General features: G+C 49.5%; 6 protein-coding genes across 6 annotated transcripts; 3 read left to right on the top strand and 3 right to left on the bottom strand.

Annotated features, from left to right (window-relative positions):
- Positions 1 to 41: 41 nt before the first annotated feature.
- AFUA_4G06250 (mRNA-binding ribosome biosynthesis protein NOP4) lies at positions 42 to 2,264 on the top strand (the record flags this gene model as incomplete). The annotated part of the gene is made up of 1 exon (XM_747106.1): positions 42 to 2,264. The coding sequence occupies one exon, from the start codon at positions 42 to 44 to the stop codon at positions 2,262 to 2,264; it is 2,223 nt and encodes a 740-aa protein (XP_752199.1).
- A 232-nt stretch (positions 2,265 to 2,496) lies between these two features.
- Positions 2,497 to 3,028, bottom strand: AFUA_4G06240 (putative progesterone binding protein; the record flags this gene model as incomplete). The annotated part of the gene is made up of 3 exons (XM_747107.1): positions 2,497 to 2,675; positions 2,759 to 2,854; positions 2,920 to 3,028. The coding sequence occupies 3 exons, from the start codon at positions 3,026 to 3,028 to the stop codon at positions 2,497 to 2,499; spliced, it is 384 nt and encodes a 127-aa protein (XP_752200.1).
- Positions 3,029 to 4,947: 1,919 nt separating this feature from the next.
- AFUA_4G06230 (putative general amino acid permease (Agp2)) lies at positions 4,948 to 8,167 on the top strand (the record flags this gene model as incomplete). Its single annotated transcript, XM_747108.2, has 4 exons — positions 4,948 to 6,106; positions 6,679 to 6,901; positions 6,977 to 7,712; positions 7,787 to 8,167. Exons 1-4 carry the CDS (start codon positions 5,776 to 5,778, stop codon positions 8,165 to 8,167), a joined length of 1,671 nt encoding a protein of 556 aa, XP_752201.1. The 5' UTR covers positions 4,948 to 5,775.
- Positions 8,168 to 8,349: 182 nt separating this feature from the next.
- On the bottom strand, positions 8,350 to 9,140 carry AFUA_4G06220 (uncharacterized protein). Its single transcript, XM_747109.2, has one exon. The coding sequence runs from the start codon at positions 9,066 to 9,068 to the stop codon at positions 8,490 to 8,492; it is 579 nt and encodes a 192-aa protein (XP_752202.1). The 5' UTR covers positions 9,069 to 9,140; the 3' UTR covers positions 8,350 to 8,489.
- A 21-nt stretch (positions 9,141 to 9,161) lies between these two features.
- On the bottom strand, positions 9,162 to 10,544 carry AFUA_4G06210 (putative JmjC domain protein). Its single transcript, XM_747110.2, has 2 exons — positions 9,414 to 10,544; positions 9,162 to 9,358 (listed from the first exon to the last, which is right to left on the bottom strand). The coding sequence occupies exons 1-2, from the start codon at positions 10,407 to 10,409 to the stop codon at positions 9,338 to 9,340; spliced, it is 1,017 nt and encodes a 338-aa protein (XP_752203.2). The 5' UTR covers positions 10,410 to 10,544; the 3' UTR covers positions 9,162 to 9,337.
- A 585-nt stretch (positions 10,545 to 11,129) lies between these two features.
- On the top strand, positions 11,130 to 13,140 carry AFUA_4G06200 (flavin-containing monooxygenase; the record flags this gene model as incomplete). Its single annotated transcript, XM_747111.1, has 3 exons — positions 11,130 to 11,350; positions 11,414 to 12,808; positions 12,873 to 13,140. The coding sequence occupies 3 exons, from the start codon at positions 11,130 to 11,132 to the stop codon at positions 13,138 to 13,140; spliced, it is 1,884 nt and encodes a 627-aa protein (XP_752204.1).
- Positions 13,141 to 13,762: the final 622 nt, after the last annotated feature.

The raw sequence follows: 13,762 nt of genomic DNA, 5'->3' as shown, positions 1-13,762 counted from the left end.
TTCTGCCGCTACAGAAAAAAGGCCGAAGAAAAAAAGGGTAGATGATCTCAACAGCCATGACAGAGCAACACAAGAAAGGAAGTCTGGACGAAAGTAGTGGTGGTCACCAAGACACACAGACTACGATGGATTCCCCGAGAAAAGATACCATCCAGAACGACAAAGTCTCCACGCAGCCAAAAAGGACCCTCTTTGTTCGGTCGCTTCCCACCTCAGCTACGACCGAGAGCCTTACCGAATACTTCTCCCAATCCTACGTTATCAAGCATGCGATCGTCGTTAATGATCCGGAAACGAAGCTGTGCAAGGGTTATGGTTTCGTTACCTTTGCCGATCTCGAAGACGCGCAAGCTGCGCTAAAGGAGTTCAACGGGTCTGTCTTCGAAGGGAAAACAATCAGAGTCGACTACGCTCAGCCGCGTCACCGTGAGATTGATGAGAACCTCGGGAAAAGCGTGCCGGCTCCTGCTGCCCTTGAACTTAAGAAACAGCGGGAACAACAGAAAACATCTACCCAACCCCCGAAGCTCATTGTCCGAAACTTGCCTTGGAGCATCAAGGAACCAGAAGATCTAGCGGTACATTTCAGAAGTTTCGGCAAAGTCAAATATGTCACGCTTCCCAAGAAAGGTGATAAGCTGGCCGGGTTTGGCTTCGTTGTTTTACGAGGAAAGAAGAACGCTGAAAAGGCGCTGCAGGCCGTCAACGGCAAAGAGGTAGACGGAAGAACGCTGGCAGTCGATTGGGCTGTAGAAAAGGAAGTATGGGAGAACTTGAAGAAGGAGTCTGAGAAGAAGGAGGATACCCAGGAGGAGGCTGGATCGAGCGACGTTGAGATGGCAGATGACGCAGAAACGACATCCGATAATGAAGGCGTCGAGTCTGATGACGACGATGAAGATGAGGATATGGACGATGACGACGAGGAGGATGAGGAAGATATGGATGAAGAGGAGGACGAGGACGAGGGCAACGAAGACGAAAGACAAGAGAAAGAAGACGAGCGAAATGCTTGTACGATTTTCATTCGAAATCTACCCTTCTCGTGTACAGACGAGGCGCTTTACGAGCATTTTACGCAATTTGGCCCCTTGCGATACGCACGAATTGTCGTTGACCCGGAGACAGAACGTCCCCGTGGTACCGGGTTTGTTTGCTTCTGGAAGGTTGAGGATGCCGCATTGTGCGTGCGCGAAGCCCCGAAACAACAAGATACTTTGATCGCGGAGAAGGATAAAGGAAAGAAGTCTTCCACCGCACTCAAGCACTCTATCCTGCAGAATGAGAACTCTGACCCCAGCGGCCGCTATACCTTGGACGGTCGTGTCCTCCAGGTCGCCCGCGCCGTCAGCAAATCACAAGCTGCCAAACTTGAAGAGGAGGGTGTATCAAAACGACTGGTTCGTGATACTGACAAGCGTCGTCTTTTCCTCTTGCAAGAAGGCACTATCTCTCCCAACTCCCCTTTGTACCATAAGCTTTCGCCGTCCGAGATCAAGATGAGAGAGGACAGCTTCAAGCAGCGACAGAACTTCATCCGGAAGAACCCGGCTCTACATTTTAGTTTGACCCGACTCTCGGTACGCAACATCCCCCGTCACGTCACCTCTAAGGACCTCAAGCAGCTCGCTCGACAGGCTGTGGTCGGCTTCGCGAAAGACGTCAAGGAAGGTCAACGTCAACCTCTCTCCAAGGAGGAACTCACTCGGTCAGCCGACGCTATGAAAGAGGCAGAGGAGTACCGGAGGTCAAAGGGCAAGGGTATTGTGAAGCAAGCCAAGATTGTCTTTGAGACTCGAGAGGGAAGTAAGATCAGCGAGAAGAGCGGGGCAGGCCGAAGCCGGGGCTACGGTTTCATCGAGTACTACACACATCGACATGCGCTTATGGGTCTACGATGGCTTAACGGCCACGCTGTGGAAGCCCCGAAGAGCGGCTCGGCGGAGATCAAAGATAAGAAGAAGCGACTGATTGTCGAGTTCGCCCTTGAGAACGCCCAGGTTGTTAAGCGACGGAATGAGATGGAGGCTAGGGCACGCGCCAAGAAGGAAAGTCAACAGAACAACGGAAACACCCCGAGCAAAGATGATTCGAACAGCAAAGCTTCTCCCAAAGGGAAGAAGCGGAAGCGATCCGACAGCCGTGGCAGTGGCAAAGAGCAGGATGGAGACCGCGATGTGGAAGAAGAGAACAAGATCGCCAAACGCAACCGGATCATTTCTAGAAAAAGGATGCAGCGCAAAGCTCGGAAAGGGAAGGCCTAAATGATCAAAAAGTGACTGTATAGAGCTCTATTTATAATCACCTCTATTCCCCGGCGTTACTTGGGCGCACTCTGGCGAGAGACGCAAAATAAAAAGCACTTGTTATATTGGCCGAATTGGCAATGGAAAAAGATCGCGTAGGATTTCATAAATTCATGGGGTATATAGAACCTTCATCCATCAGCATAGCCTAGCGCCGTTACAGACCGTACGTAGGCTGCCATCAGGCGCACTAGTAGTTTGTAGCATCCTTCACCTTCCCGACGATATTGTATCTCTTGCTGAAGAAGGTAAACCATTCACTCAGCACCGTCTTCTCTTTATCATCCAAATCATACCAATCCGGCCTGCAATCCTCAGGCTTCAGAGACGAGCAGGCAAGGGCCCGGGAGGGATCCTTTCCAGCGAAAACTATACAGTGGAATCAGTAATGTCAAGTACAGACTAAGCCAGCAATTATTTTGCAGCGCACGGGAGGGGAAGAATCAACCTACCGCGATACTGGCCATTGGGGCCATAAGCTGGATTCTTGCTCACATCAAACACAATTCCCTTAATCGCGACGAGAGTTGGCCGGCTGGGATCCGTGCCTGCAAAAAGCGCATCAGTTAGTTGTTTTCCATCATTGACGAATCCAACCGAGAAAATCACATACCGTCGCATTTGGACAATTCCTCCATAGTGATGGGGTCATCCTTGGGAGGATCCAGCTGAACAGGGACCTTTGGCTCGAAGCGCTTGGGTTCTTGCTCGTGTTCCACCATTATGAGTGTAAGCTTGGGGAATTCGTGTTGGGGAAGGATATAATTGAAAAGAAGTGATCAAAGCAAGAAAATGAAGTTTAGCCCATGAGAGCTTCCTTGGACGCGGGGCAGGGCGGGGGAGCTCGGAGGTCGGCTTAACCGTGGAACTTGCCGACAACTGGCGTGATGGTCTGCAATTCTTCTTTGCATCTTCTTCATTGGCTCATTGAGCAGCATCAAGACCCCTTTGGAGCTCATAGCTAGGCAAGCACTATTGCAAACAAATTTCAGACATTTAATTTACTGTGTGAAGAAACCAGAATCAGGCGTCGGGCCTTGAGACAGTGGGCTGCCTGCATCCTATCGAGAGTACACCACCTGGCCAAATTCTCTCTCTCGATTCAATTTGGAGAGTCAAGTCCCTTCTGGGATTGAGTGGAAGCAAAGGGGATCAAAACATACTCAGGCTCGACAGCCGGACGCCAAGAGAGGCACATGAAGGCTTGCCCGCTCAGCTATCTCTTGAGCTGGGATTTTGATATGATGCGCAGTAGGAATCAAAACAGTCTGGGTGACTCAAATGGCAGTCTCAAGGTAGATGTATCTATGTTCCCTTCGTTTGATACATTCGTAGTGCTCCTGATAAGGGGGTATTTCATTCCTCCTTTAGAAGCTCATAAACTGGAGTATGAGTTCCCACATGGATTGCTGTAGAAACCTGGCCGCTTTCTTCCAAGAATAAATTATCATATACTGTTCAGTTCGAAGCGTCTTTGTAGAATTCTCAGAGTAACAAAACAACAGAAACACTACGCGTAATACTGCGAGCGCCACTATTCTTTGTCAACGTATGTCCAGGCATACTTGATTTATTCGGAGGCTATCAACCATGGTCTCCGAAGATGACGTCAACTGGCACATGGCCTGGCTGCATTTGAACCCGAGAGGTAACTTTGGTGAGAGATGTCCATGAGCTTAACATATATGAGATATAGACATTGGCTGATCTGGACCTGTCTTTCATCTTTGTACAGTGCGGGGGGCAACCTCAAGTAACCTTCAATGAAATTGAAGATCACCGGCTTCAGCTCAAAATTTCTACCTATTATATTGTTGATATAGTTCTCAAGAGCAATATCAGCGAAATGTCCTCGTGCCAAGAAACCCTTCCCAAAACCTTTCAAACAACACCACCTCGTCCCTCGAATCATAAATCATCTACGGAAACGGAGCCGGACGCTCAAGGGCGCAGTAGGACGACGTCCGTAGACTCTGACCTATCTCATTACCTCTACTTCGAAGACAACGATTGCTTCTTTCCACCTAGTGAACTCGGAGAGAAGCCATCGCCAGATGAGAAACATCGGAGTCACGGTCCATACGTGGATTCGTCTGTTCAGACCTGAGTCATGGTTTCGACGGAGACCTCTTCGTCTCGGATGCTTACGCTCTCTCTCCTCCGACGCTTACCAGGCTTGCATGATCATTGATCAGACTGGAGATATGATTTATGACTTCGCATAAATTCAGATCGCGAGATTTTGTTGGCTGTTCTTTTCTAAATGCGGGAGATGGATGGAACTCTTCATGTTACTTGATCAGCACAGTGTTCAAAAGTAGACAAATGTTAATGTGACCAACTTCCAGTATCAAACAATGACAGATAACATTTTTCTCTGAAGAAAAGGCCATATTTTCGTAGGTTCTTCTCGTCATGAGGTCGAAATTGAGGTCTTGACGATCTGATGCAGTGGCTGAGACCAATCCAGTAGTTGATCCTCAGGCCATACCATCGCATGTCTGTTCCTATTCGCATCAGGGCTCAGAATTATCATTCTCGGTCAGAATCCGGTAGTACTGTACCATATCATCATGAACATCTATCATCATTATCTACTTCTTTATCCTACTCTTCATTATCTCTTCATCTTTTGTAGCCCACTTGAGCCTCGGCAAAAACGAGGTTGACTTTTCACCAAGAGATGGCCCACACGGCTCCGATATACTCTCTAATGAATCGACTAAACTAATCTCAGCCTCCTAGCCATGTTTACTAGTCCAAACAGGTACAGTTTCCTGGTTGCACCATGCCCCTCCATCGACATACCGCTTCTTAACGATTTCCCTCCGTTGGGCCCTATTTGCCTCTACCATGACTTACTGATGGCCACTCCGTCCTGCTACTACGCTCGGCATTGTTAAGCTCAGGCTAAGAGAGTGTGAGAGAGATGCTTAGATTACTCCTGCTGTCTTGATGAATGCTGGACCGAAAACTATCCACCAGTACAACATCAAGACACCTCGATTTCTATGGGACTATGCCTGTGGGGACCTATGGAGTCCTCAGCGTGGCTTGACCATCTTTTCCAGAAGGATATTTTGCTGCCGCCACTACGCATCCAATCTTATTCGCCTTCTAGGCTTCCGGTCTTTCATTGGACGAGAAATTGGCCGAGAGGAATCACTTTCAATTTGGTTGTTGGTGATACTACTTCGATGCCGGCTTCGGTCTAGCTGATTTTAACATCTCCAAAGTGTCCCGCATTTTCATGTCGCATGGGCTTTGACACTATCTGCTCAATGCGACAAGTCTTGCTTTTACTTGCTCTCCCTCAAACTATTTTCTCTTTTTCCCTTGATTTTTTCTTCTTGGCTTCTTTGATCACCTTTCCCCACCTGCTCTATAAATTGCAGTTACATCGCCCTCTTCGGATCTCTACGTTTGGAATGTGTCAATGAGACAAAAACCTCGTCACTTGCCGTGAATCATGTCAAGGCCTGACCCAGACACGAGTGTCCATCAAACATCATTGCCGACGGCTATCAGCAGTGATAGGTCGTCCCACCTGGCCGACGACTTCAATTTGGCCACAGCCAATTTGACCAAAAGAAATGGCTGTCCTATAACTTACTCAGAGAAGGCCACTGTTGTCGAGGATGGTGAAGAATCAATAGGAGGCACATTGTCGAAGCCGACTTTTGATCATACGCACCGGAAGCTGAAGCCCAGACATATTCAGCTTATCGGTATCGGGGGTACGATTGGTACAGCACTCTATGTCCAGGTCGGTAAAAGTTTGATGAAGGGTGGCCCTGGCAGTCTGTTCCTGGCATTTTCAATTTGGTAAGTACTACGCTAGATGCCAGGTTTGATAAGCTCGTTTTGTTTTATTTGCCTCTTGTTGTTGCGATCTTGGCCTTGAGGTGTCTTTCGTAGGTTGAGTTGGTAGAGAGAAGAGCAAGATACACGTATTTTGCGCGACTCTACACCAGATGTTGCAACGAGTTGATCTTGAGAAAAGATACAACGAAAATCCCAAGGATCTCCAATTGCACTTCAATGCAGAACAGTGTTCATACTTCGCATGCGCGTCTTACTTGACTGCCCTTTGATCGAGCCGTGGAATCTTATACATATTTACTTCTAGGTGTTTCGTCATCCTGGCCATTACTGTTTGTACGCAACCCCGGTCTTCAAGCCCCTCCAATTGCTGTCCCCAGCAATGCCGTCTGCAACCTGTGCTCCCGATGCAGCTCTCCTCATTTGTACCATTGAGTGCCCTGAAGCGACAACTCCCGTTTCCTTGCATGCTGCCCCTGCGGCTCCCTGGCTATTCTACACTTCGAGATCTTGGATATGTAGTCCGTGCTAAATACAGGTTGCCTCCTAGGTCTGGCTGAGATGGTCATCTACCTGCCAATCTCATCGCCCTTTATTCGATTTGCCGGCCGCTATGTCGATGAAGCCTTTGGTGTTGCCGCCGGCTACAACTTCTTCGTCTTTGAGGCTGCCCTAGTGCCCTTTGAGATCACCGCGTGTAATATGATCATAAACTACTGGAGCGACGTTATCCCAGTGAGCGGGGTCATCGTCATCGTGCTGGTCCTTTACATGTACGTAACATCTTCTGAACGGCAAAAGGCCCTGCCCATCTGGAGTCGCCTGAATATTGACTTCTAGATTGATAGACTCCTCAACGTCTTCGCAGTGCAATGGTACGGCGAATCCGAGTTTTGGCTTGCGCTTTCGAAAGTATTACTCAGCATTGGGTTGATTCTCTTCACATTCATTGTGATGCTGGGCGGCAACCCAAAGGGAGATCGATTCGGGTTCCGATACTGGAACGAGCCGGGAGCCTTTGCGGAGTATTACAAAACGGGTGATCTTGGACGATGGCTCGGTTTCCTTGCATGCCTGATCCAGGCCAGTTTCACCATTGCAGGACCCGATTATGTGTCGATGGCAGCTGGAGAGGCAGCCAACCCCCGCGGAGTCTTGCCTAGGACATATAACGGTATATTCTATCGACTCACAGCTTTCTTCGTTTTGGGTGTGCTGTGTATCGGCATTCTTGTCCCCTACAATGATCCTACTCTGGCCGAAGCCTTCGCCAAGGGCTTGCCGGGCGCCGCTGCATCGCCTTATGTTGTTGCTATGGACAGACTCGGGATCCCTATCCTGCCCCACATTGTCAACGCCATGATCCTGCTGGCAGCTTTCAGTGCCGGGAATAGTTATGTTTATTGCGCCAGCAGAAGCCTTTACGGGCTTGCTCTGGACGGCAAGGCACCCCGATTGTTCACTAAGTGCACTAAGCGGGGTGTACCGATCTACTGTGTCACAGTTGTCATGTTGATTGCACTTCTAGCCTTCCTCCAAGTATCAAACAGCGCATCTGTCGTCCTGGATTGGTTCGTTAATCTGGTACGTGCCGATTCCGAGACTAGCATCACCTTGACTTCTATCTCGAAAAAAACAAAGTCTCTAACAGTTGGTAGGTAACTGCTTCTCAGCTTATCAACTTTTCCGTCGTCACCTTTACCTATACCCGTTTTTGGAAAGCTATGATAGCCCAAGGTATTCCACGAGAATCGCTCCCATACAAGAGTTGGTGGCAACCCTATACTGCCTATGTTGCGCTGGTTTCCACGACAGTCATGACTTTTGTAGGCGGCTATACTGTCTTTCTGCCTGGGAATTGGGATATCCCGACCTTTCTCTTCTCTTATACGATGATTGGAGTGTTTCCAGTCCTGTACTTTGGTTGGAAGATTGTACACCGCACACAGGTGAAAAAACCGGAAGAAGTGGATCTCTTGACAGGACTCGACGAGATCGACGAGTATGAGAGACATTACGTTCCCGAAAAGCCAAGGTAAGGATGACTGTCGTTACCACTAAGTTTCGCGAGCTGGCTAGCTGATTTTGTGATTTTAGCAACGCCCTCTCGAGGTTCGCTGATTGGCTTTTCGCTTAGGCGACCTGTTATATACCTGTCCGCTCTAGGGGTTGCAACTTGCAACATTGTATGTCTGGGCATTGTCACGATTATATTATGATTGGCATGAGGATATGTCTATTGTGAGAAAATCTACAAAGAACTTGGCGAGCATCGGGGGAAAAATCTACAGTATAGTACAAAAATAGACATGAAATGTATCATCATCCAATAGATCATTGACAAGAGCCGTATACAGTCAATCAGTTGCTCTCATCTTTCTCACCCTCTGCCGCCTTCAGCGAATCTAACCGTAATTTATTCCGCTTGCCTAGCACACGCAGTGTATTCCGCCTCTCAATCTCAGTCATCTGCTCCCAGTTTGCGATCCGCGACAGCGTTCCATCCTGGTTAACCACCAGCGGACCCAGAGCGTCGAGCTTCACCGTCGACCCTCCACCACTAACGTCGATATGGGTGGCTCCTGATTCTGCCGAGGGAGCCTCCGGTAGCGCGAGGATAGGCTTGTTTGGGTCTTGCTCCTGCTCGTTCTCTGGTTGGCGGGGATGTTGCGACTGGCTCTCGTTGGAGGCAGATTCGGCGGACATGGTCGCGGATGTAGAGAAGGGATGTCCTTGGTTGTGATTGTGGATTGAGCTGATTTGCGTAGGATAGTAGAGGTGGAAGGATGGGCAGATGGGATATAATGCTGAGTATGAGCGGAGATTTGGTGATGTTGTAGTTGCGGTTGCGAGCGAGGCGCGGGCTCCGATTAGAAAAAGAGGATTCAGACTGATGTGGAGGACGGTAGCGCGAGATATGGCTTTGAGCGACGTGTACATCTCTGAACGATGAGACTGGAGCTTCGAGTTGTAGGTTGAGAGAGGAGGGAGTAATTATAGCGGAGACTGATGTTCTGGAGGTAAAGTGGACACAGGGAAGATCCGCGGAGAGGATTCTAGAATGGCTGTGGAGCCAGCAATCACGACTCTGCGTCATGCTCAGATATAACCATGGATGTGTATCTAAATCTAGGTCTAATGTACAAAATCGCTTTCCAAGTATAATGCAACACAGTTAATCTGGTTACTAGGATCCCTTGCCGTTTCTTCTACCGAAACCACCAATTGACCTGGTTTTATGGGTTAGAGCAGCGCGTACCCAACCGGAGGCTAGACGAAACTCACCGACGCAGTGACGCCCTCTCCAACACCTTTGATGCTATGCCACCATCCCTTTGGTATAAATAACCCGTCGCCGGTTTCCAAGTGAGCTTCGTATCCAAAATCTAGCACATTATTGGTACCGTCCGAGTCTGCATCATCCCACACGGCATGCTCCAGCAAAGTCCTTTCCTGCCCCTGCATCATCTCCTCGCCCCGGAAAGCAGCTGCCTCGCGATCCCCACTCCGGCCCAATCGGCGCCTGACCGACGCGAACACCCTCTGCCCGGCATCGGGGGCCAGGAGTCGCACAACCTTGTGTCCGGCAATTTGCACGAAGAGATTCGGGTTCGGGTCACGGTGCAAAGGGGTATATGTAGGCGGGTGCCCGATCCATACGTTTGTATCGTAGATGTCGCCTTTGCCCGCCTTTAGCACGAGTTCGGGGGTGGGAAAGTCATCGCGGAGAACTGGTGGAAGATCAAGTAGCTGGCATTGCGCTAGATAGAGTCGCGTAGCCTGCGACTGCAATTCTGCGGTTCGCATCCAATCTAGGAACAGACTCAATGGAGCGTGGAACTGCTGGAAGCTCAGCTCGTTCGATTCAGGTACAGTTGCATCCGGCGCCGTGGTATCTGCGGGCGATTGCGTGAGTTCGAGGGGGACGAATGCATCCCCGCCATGCTCTTGTAGATATGCCGTGTTTAATCTGCGGTCATGGCCGTTGGATGAAGGGACCACTTGGAACCAGCGCTCACATGCGGGGAGATCGCGAAAGTGCCGATAAGGAAGAAGGACAGGAAGTTCCGAGTGGAAGTAGCTACGGCGGAATTCATCAATCTTCACCTCGCGGAGGGGTTTCAGGGGATGAAATCGACTCTGAGAGGTCGTAGATACCGAACGTCCATCCCTGGAGCTGATTAACGATATCGACCCCGGTTGATTGGTGCTGGCGACAACTGACGGTCGCTTGGGAGCCCACAGGTTATTGCGGGTAAGCAGCCATCGCTGATACTTCATCCAGGACAATTATGCCAATGCTGCCACTTCGGTTGATTTTAGAAAGTCGTCGTCTTTCTGGAGGGCCAAGGGATGTGTGTATCACGCAAGGTGAAATCAGAGGATTGTGCCGGCTACACAGCCGACATGCAGTTGACATTTCACATTGACGGGAACTATCTACTACTGTGGATCTTCAGGTCCCATACTCCGTTCAGCATGTCGAATCACCCTCCACCTTTGACTGCTTTTGTGGAGAATAGGACGAGACCACCCAAATTCATCATTATCGATCATCGTATGATCTCTAGCATTTTAATACCAAACAAAAGCAATGACTCTCGGTTAAGGGTCGTCTCGGCTCCTTACTGAGTGAGGAGCGCAAAGCATCATGTTCCCTCGGCCGATCTGATGTTGCGCCATGAACCACTTGAACAACCGAGGTGAGGGCATTACTCTCAGATCCTGTGACGTTGTCGATCATGGCTTCCCCTCACTTGAGGTCCATGCAAGCAATATGCTGGACTTTGAATAAATGATAATTATGAAGAGGAGGGGTGATGCATTAGTTGCTGTTCCTGCTGGGGAAGCCCGAGGAATTCACTAAGAACATTGACCTACATAACTTGACAACCCTCTCTGCGCTCTGTACCTCTGTCATTCCAAGTCGTTTCGGAATTTTATGCTTTCATGCTATTGCCTGGTTGTAGCTTCAAATCTATTACAACTTGATCAGGCAAGATGTCCTCTTCGGTGGCAAGGATCCATAAACGCCATTCATATGGCAAAGATGCTCACACCTACTCCCCGGTTCTCGTGATTGGTGCAGGGGTGTCTGGCATTGCTACAGGATGTCGACTCAAGGAAGCTCTTGGCTTTGATCAATTCAGAATCTTTGAAAGGCAATCGGGCATCGGAGGTACTTGGTGGATAAACCGCTACCCAGGAGCCGCATGCGATGTGTATGGGCATCTCAAGGCATTTATGCTCTGTCGAAGCGACTCTTTTTGCTGAGTGTTTATTAGTCCCGCGCTGTTGTACTCTTTTTCATTTGCTCCAAAGAAAGACTGGACTACCCTACATCCCCCCGGACCGGAGATTGTTCAGTACCTGGCTGATGTCTGCGAAAAATACCAGATAGTCGACAAGATTCAACTCAACACAGCTGTCAAAGAAATGCGATGGTTAGAAGATGCGGAAGAGTGGCAAGTCACGTTATTGCATCTTGTTCCTGGTACCGGAGACTTATCCGAAGGGGAAAGAAATGCGCGAATATCCAAGGAAGGCGAGCGCAGTGTCTATGTTAAAACAGAGATTGTGCGAGCAAAGATTGTTGTCAGCGGGGTGGGTGTGCTTGTCGAGCCTAAAAAATGGCCTGAAACTGTACCCGGGATTGAGACGTTCGAAGGCGAGGTCGTTCATACAGCTCGATGGAAGAGCGATCTTGATCTATGTGGTAAAGACGTTGTCATCATTGGCTCTGGCTGCAGTGCGACCCAGGTAGTCTCTGAGCTGACGAAACCCGAGTACAAGATCAGGTCAATCACGCAGCTCATGAGGTCACCTGCCTGGTTCATGCCCGATTTCCTGACGCCGAAGTCGCTCAAGAAATGGGAGAAGTACACACCGCCATTGTTTAAAAACGTCCCTGGCCTTGCTTTTGCTGCGAGGGCCCTGCTGTTCCTTCTCTTGGAATGGGATTTTCTCACGATCTTCAAGGACAATAAGTATTCCCGCCGGAATCGTTCCAGAATAGAGAGGAAATTCCTGGAGCACATGCGAGCGACTGCTCCAGAGAAATATCACGACATACTCATTCCCAACTACAGCCTGGGCTGTAAGCGACGAATTGTGGAGTCCAACTATTATGCCAGCATTCATGCGCCCAATTTTGAGCTGACGACGAAGCCCTTGATAGGCGTCCAAGCCAGAAGCGTGTCACTAGGCCCTGATCGACATTATCCGCCGGAAAGTCAGGAGTCAACGGATGGGGTGAGACAGATAGCGGCGGATGTCATTATTCTGGCCAACGGATACGAGACTAATAAATTCCTTCATCCTCTCCCGGTTTTCGGTCGGCGCGGGAAAACCCTTGACGAGATTTGGGAGGAACGTGGAGGAGCGCAGGCTTACCTGGGCATTGCCATGGACCATATGCCGAATCTCTTCCTTTCGTTTGGTCCGAACACAGCGACCGGCCATAGCAGCGTCATTTTCGCGGTCGAGAATGCCGTCAATTACTCTCTGAACTTCATCAAACCCATTCTGGAGGGGCGTGTCAGCTGGTTCGAGGTGAAAGAGAATGCTGAGCGCGACTGGACGGACAAAGTACAGAGGAGCCTTCAGGGCACCGTCTTTCGACGCGGAGCTTGCACAAGCTGGTACCAAACTGATGAAGGTTGGAACTCGTCCACCTATCCGTGAGTCTCCCCAACTAGATCAAGTCACGACTGATAACAGACGCCCGCTGATAACCTTGTTTAGATTTACTCAGATTGACTACTATCTCAGATGCACCTTTCCTGTGTGGCACCACTGGACAGCCAAATATACGCGCAAGGGTCTCATGCTTCAGAGGATGAAGACCGTGCTGAGGAGATCTGTACTCGTGGCAATCATTTCCAGTCTGTGCTGGCTCAAGCTGCATCCCAGAGATACTCAACGGTTGGTTGAATTGTTTAGTGGAGCCCGAACTACAATCGTCTCAGCTATCCGAGAGGGTTTGCTCCGCGCTCGTCGAATGCTTTCGTGATTGATTTTGGCATTAGAAATGACCATACCGCAGCTAGAGCTTGCCGATTCTTGAATTGCAAATATGTATTTATGGCTGTCCTAAAAGATTATGTATCTACCTATTGTAATTGAGAGATGTGCGATGTTACTCTGGGTCTGTGCTGATTGGCTCAATTGATTCTGGGGAAACGGAAACCCCGCGCGGCCAAAATGACACCGCGGCAGCATGAAAGGAATCTCTCCGCACACTTCCCTGCCTTATCCTGCGCAGAACAACGCGATCAGGCCATACTGACCGCATCTGACATGGCTTCCGAGTCATCCCAAGTCGATATTGCTCCCCCTCAGGCGGGAAAAGCAGACCAAAATGCCAGCCCGGCTGAGGACAGCGCAAAGAGGAAAGCGGAACAGAGCAACGGAACTCACACGCGCACAAAGCGGAATCGCTACATCTCGATCGCCTGGTATGATCCCCGCTGAGGAAATTCCGAATTTACCCCATGTTTGTCTTTGTGGATAGCTGTAAATTCATTATGATTACCGTCATGGTTCTGATACGGCCATGGAGCGGAGTACGATTTGACTAACGTCGGTTTTGCTATAGCAATGAATGTAAGCGACGCAAGATCAAGTGCAACGGT

Source organism: Aspergillus fumigatus, chromosome 4 (assembly GCF_000002655.1).
Source record: "Aspergillus fumigatus Af293 chromosome 4, whole genome shotgun sequence".
NCBI lineage: Eukaryota > Fungi > Ascomycota > Eurotiomycetes > Eurotiales > Aspergillaceae > Aspergillus > Aspergillus fumigatus.
Note: the sequence above shows the minus strand (reverse complement) of the source record. Positions and strands in the feature narration are given on the sequence as shown.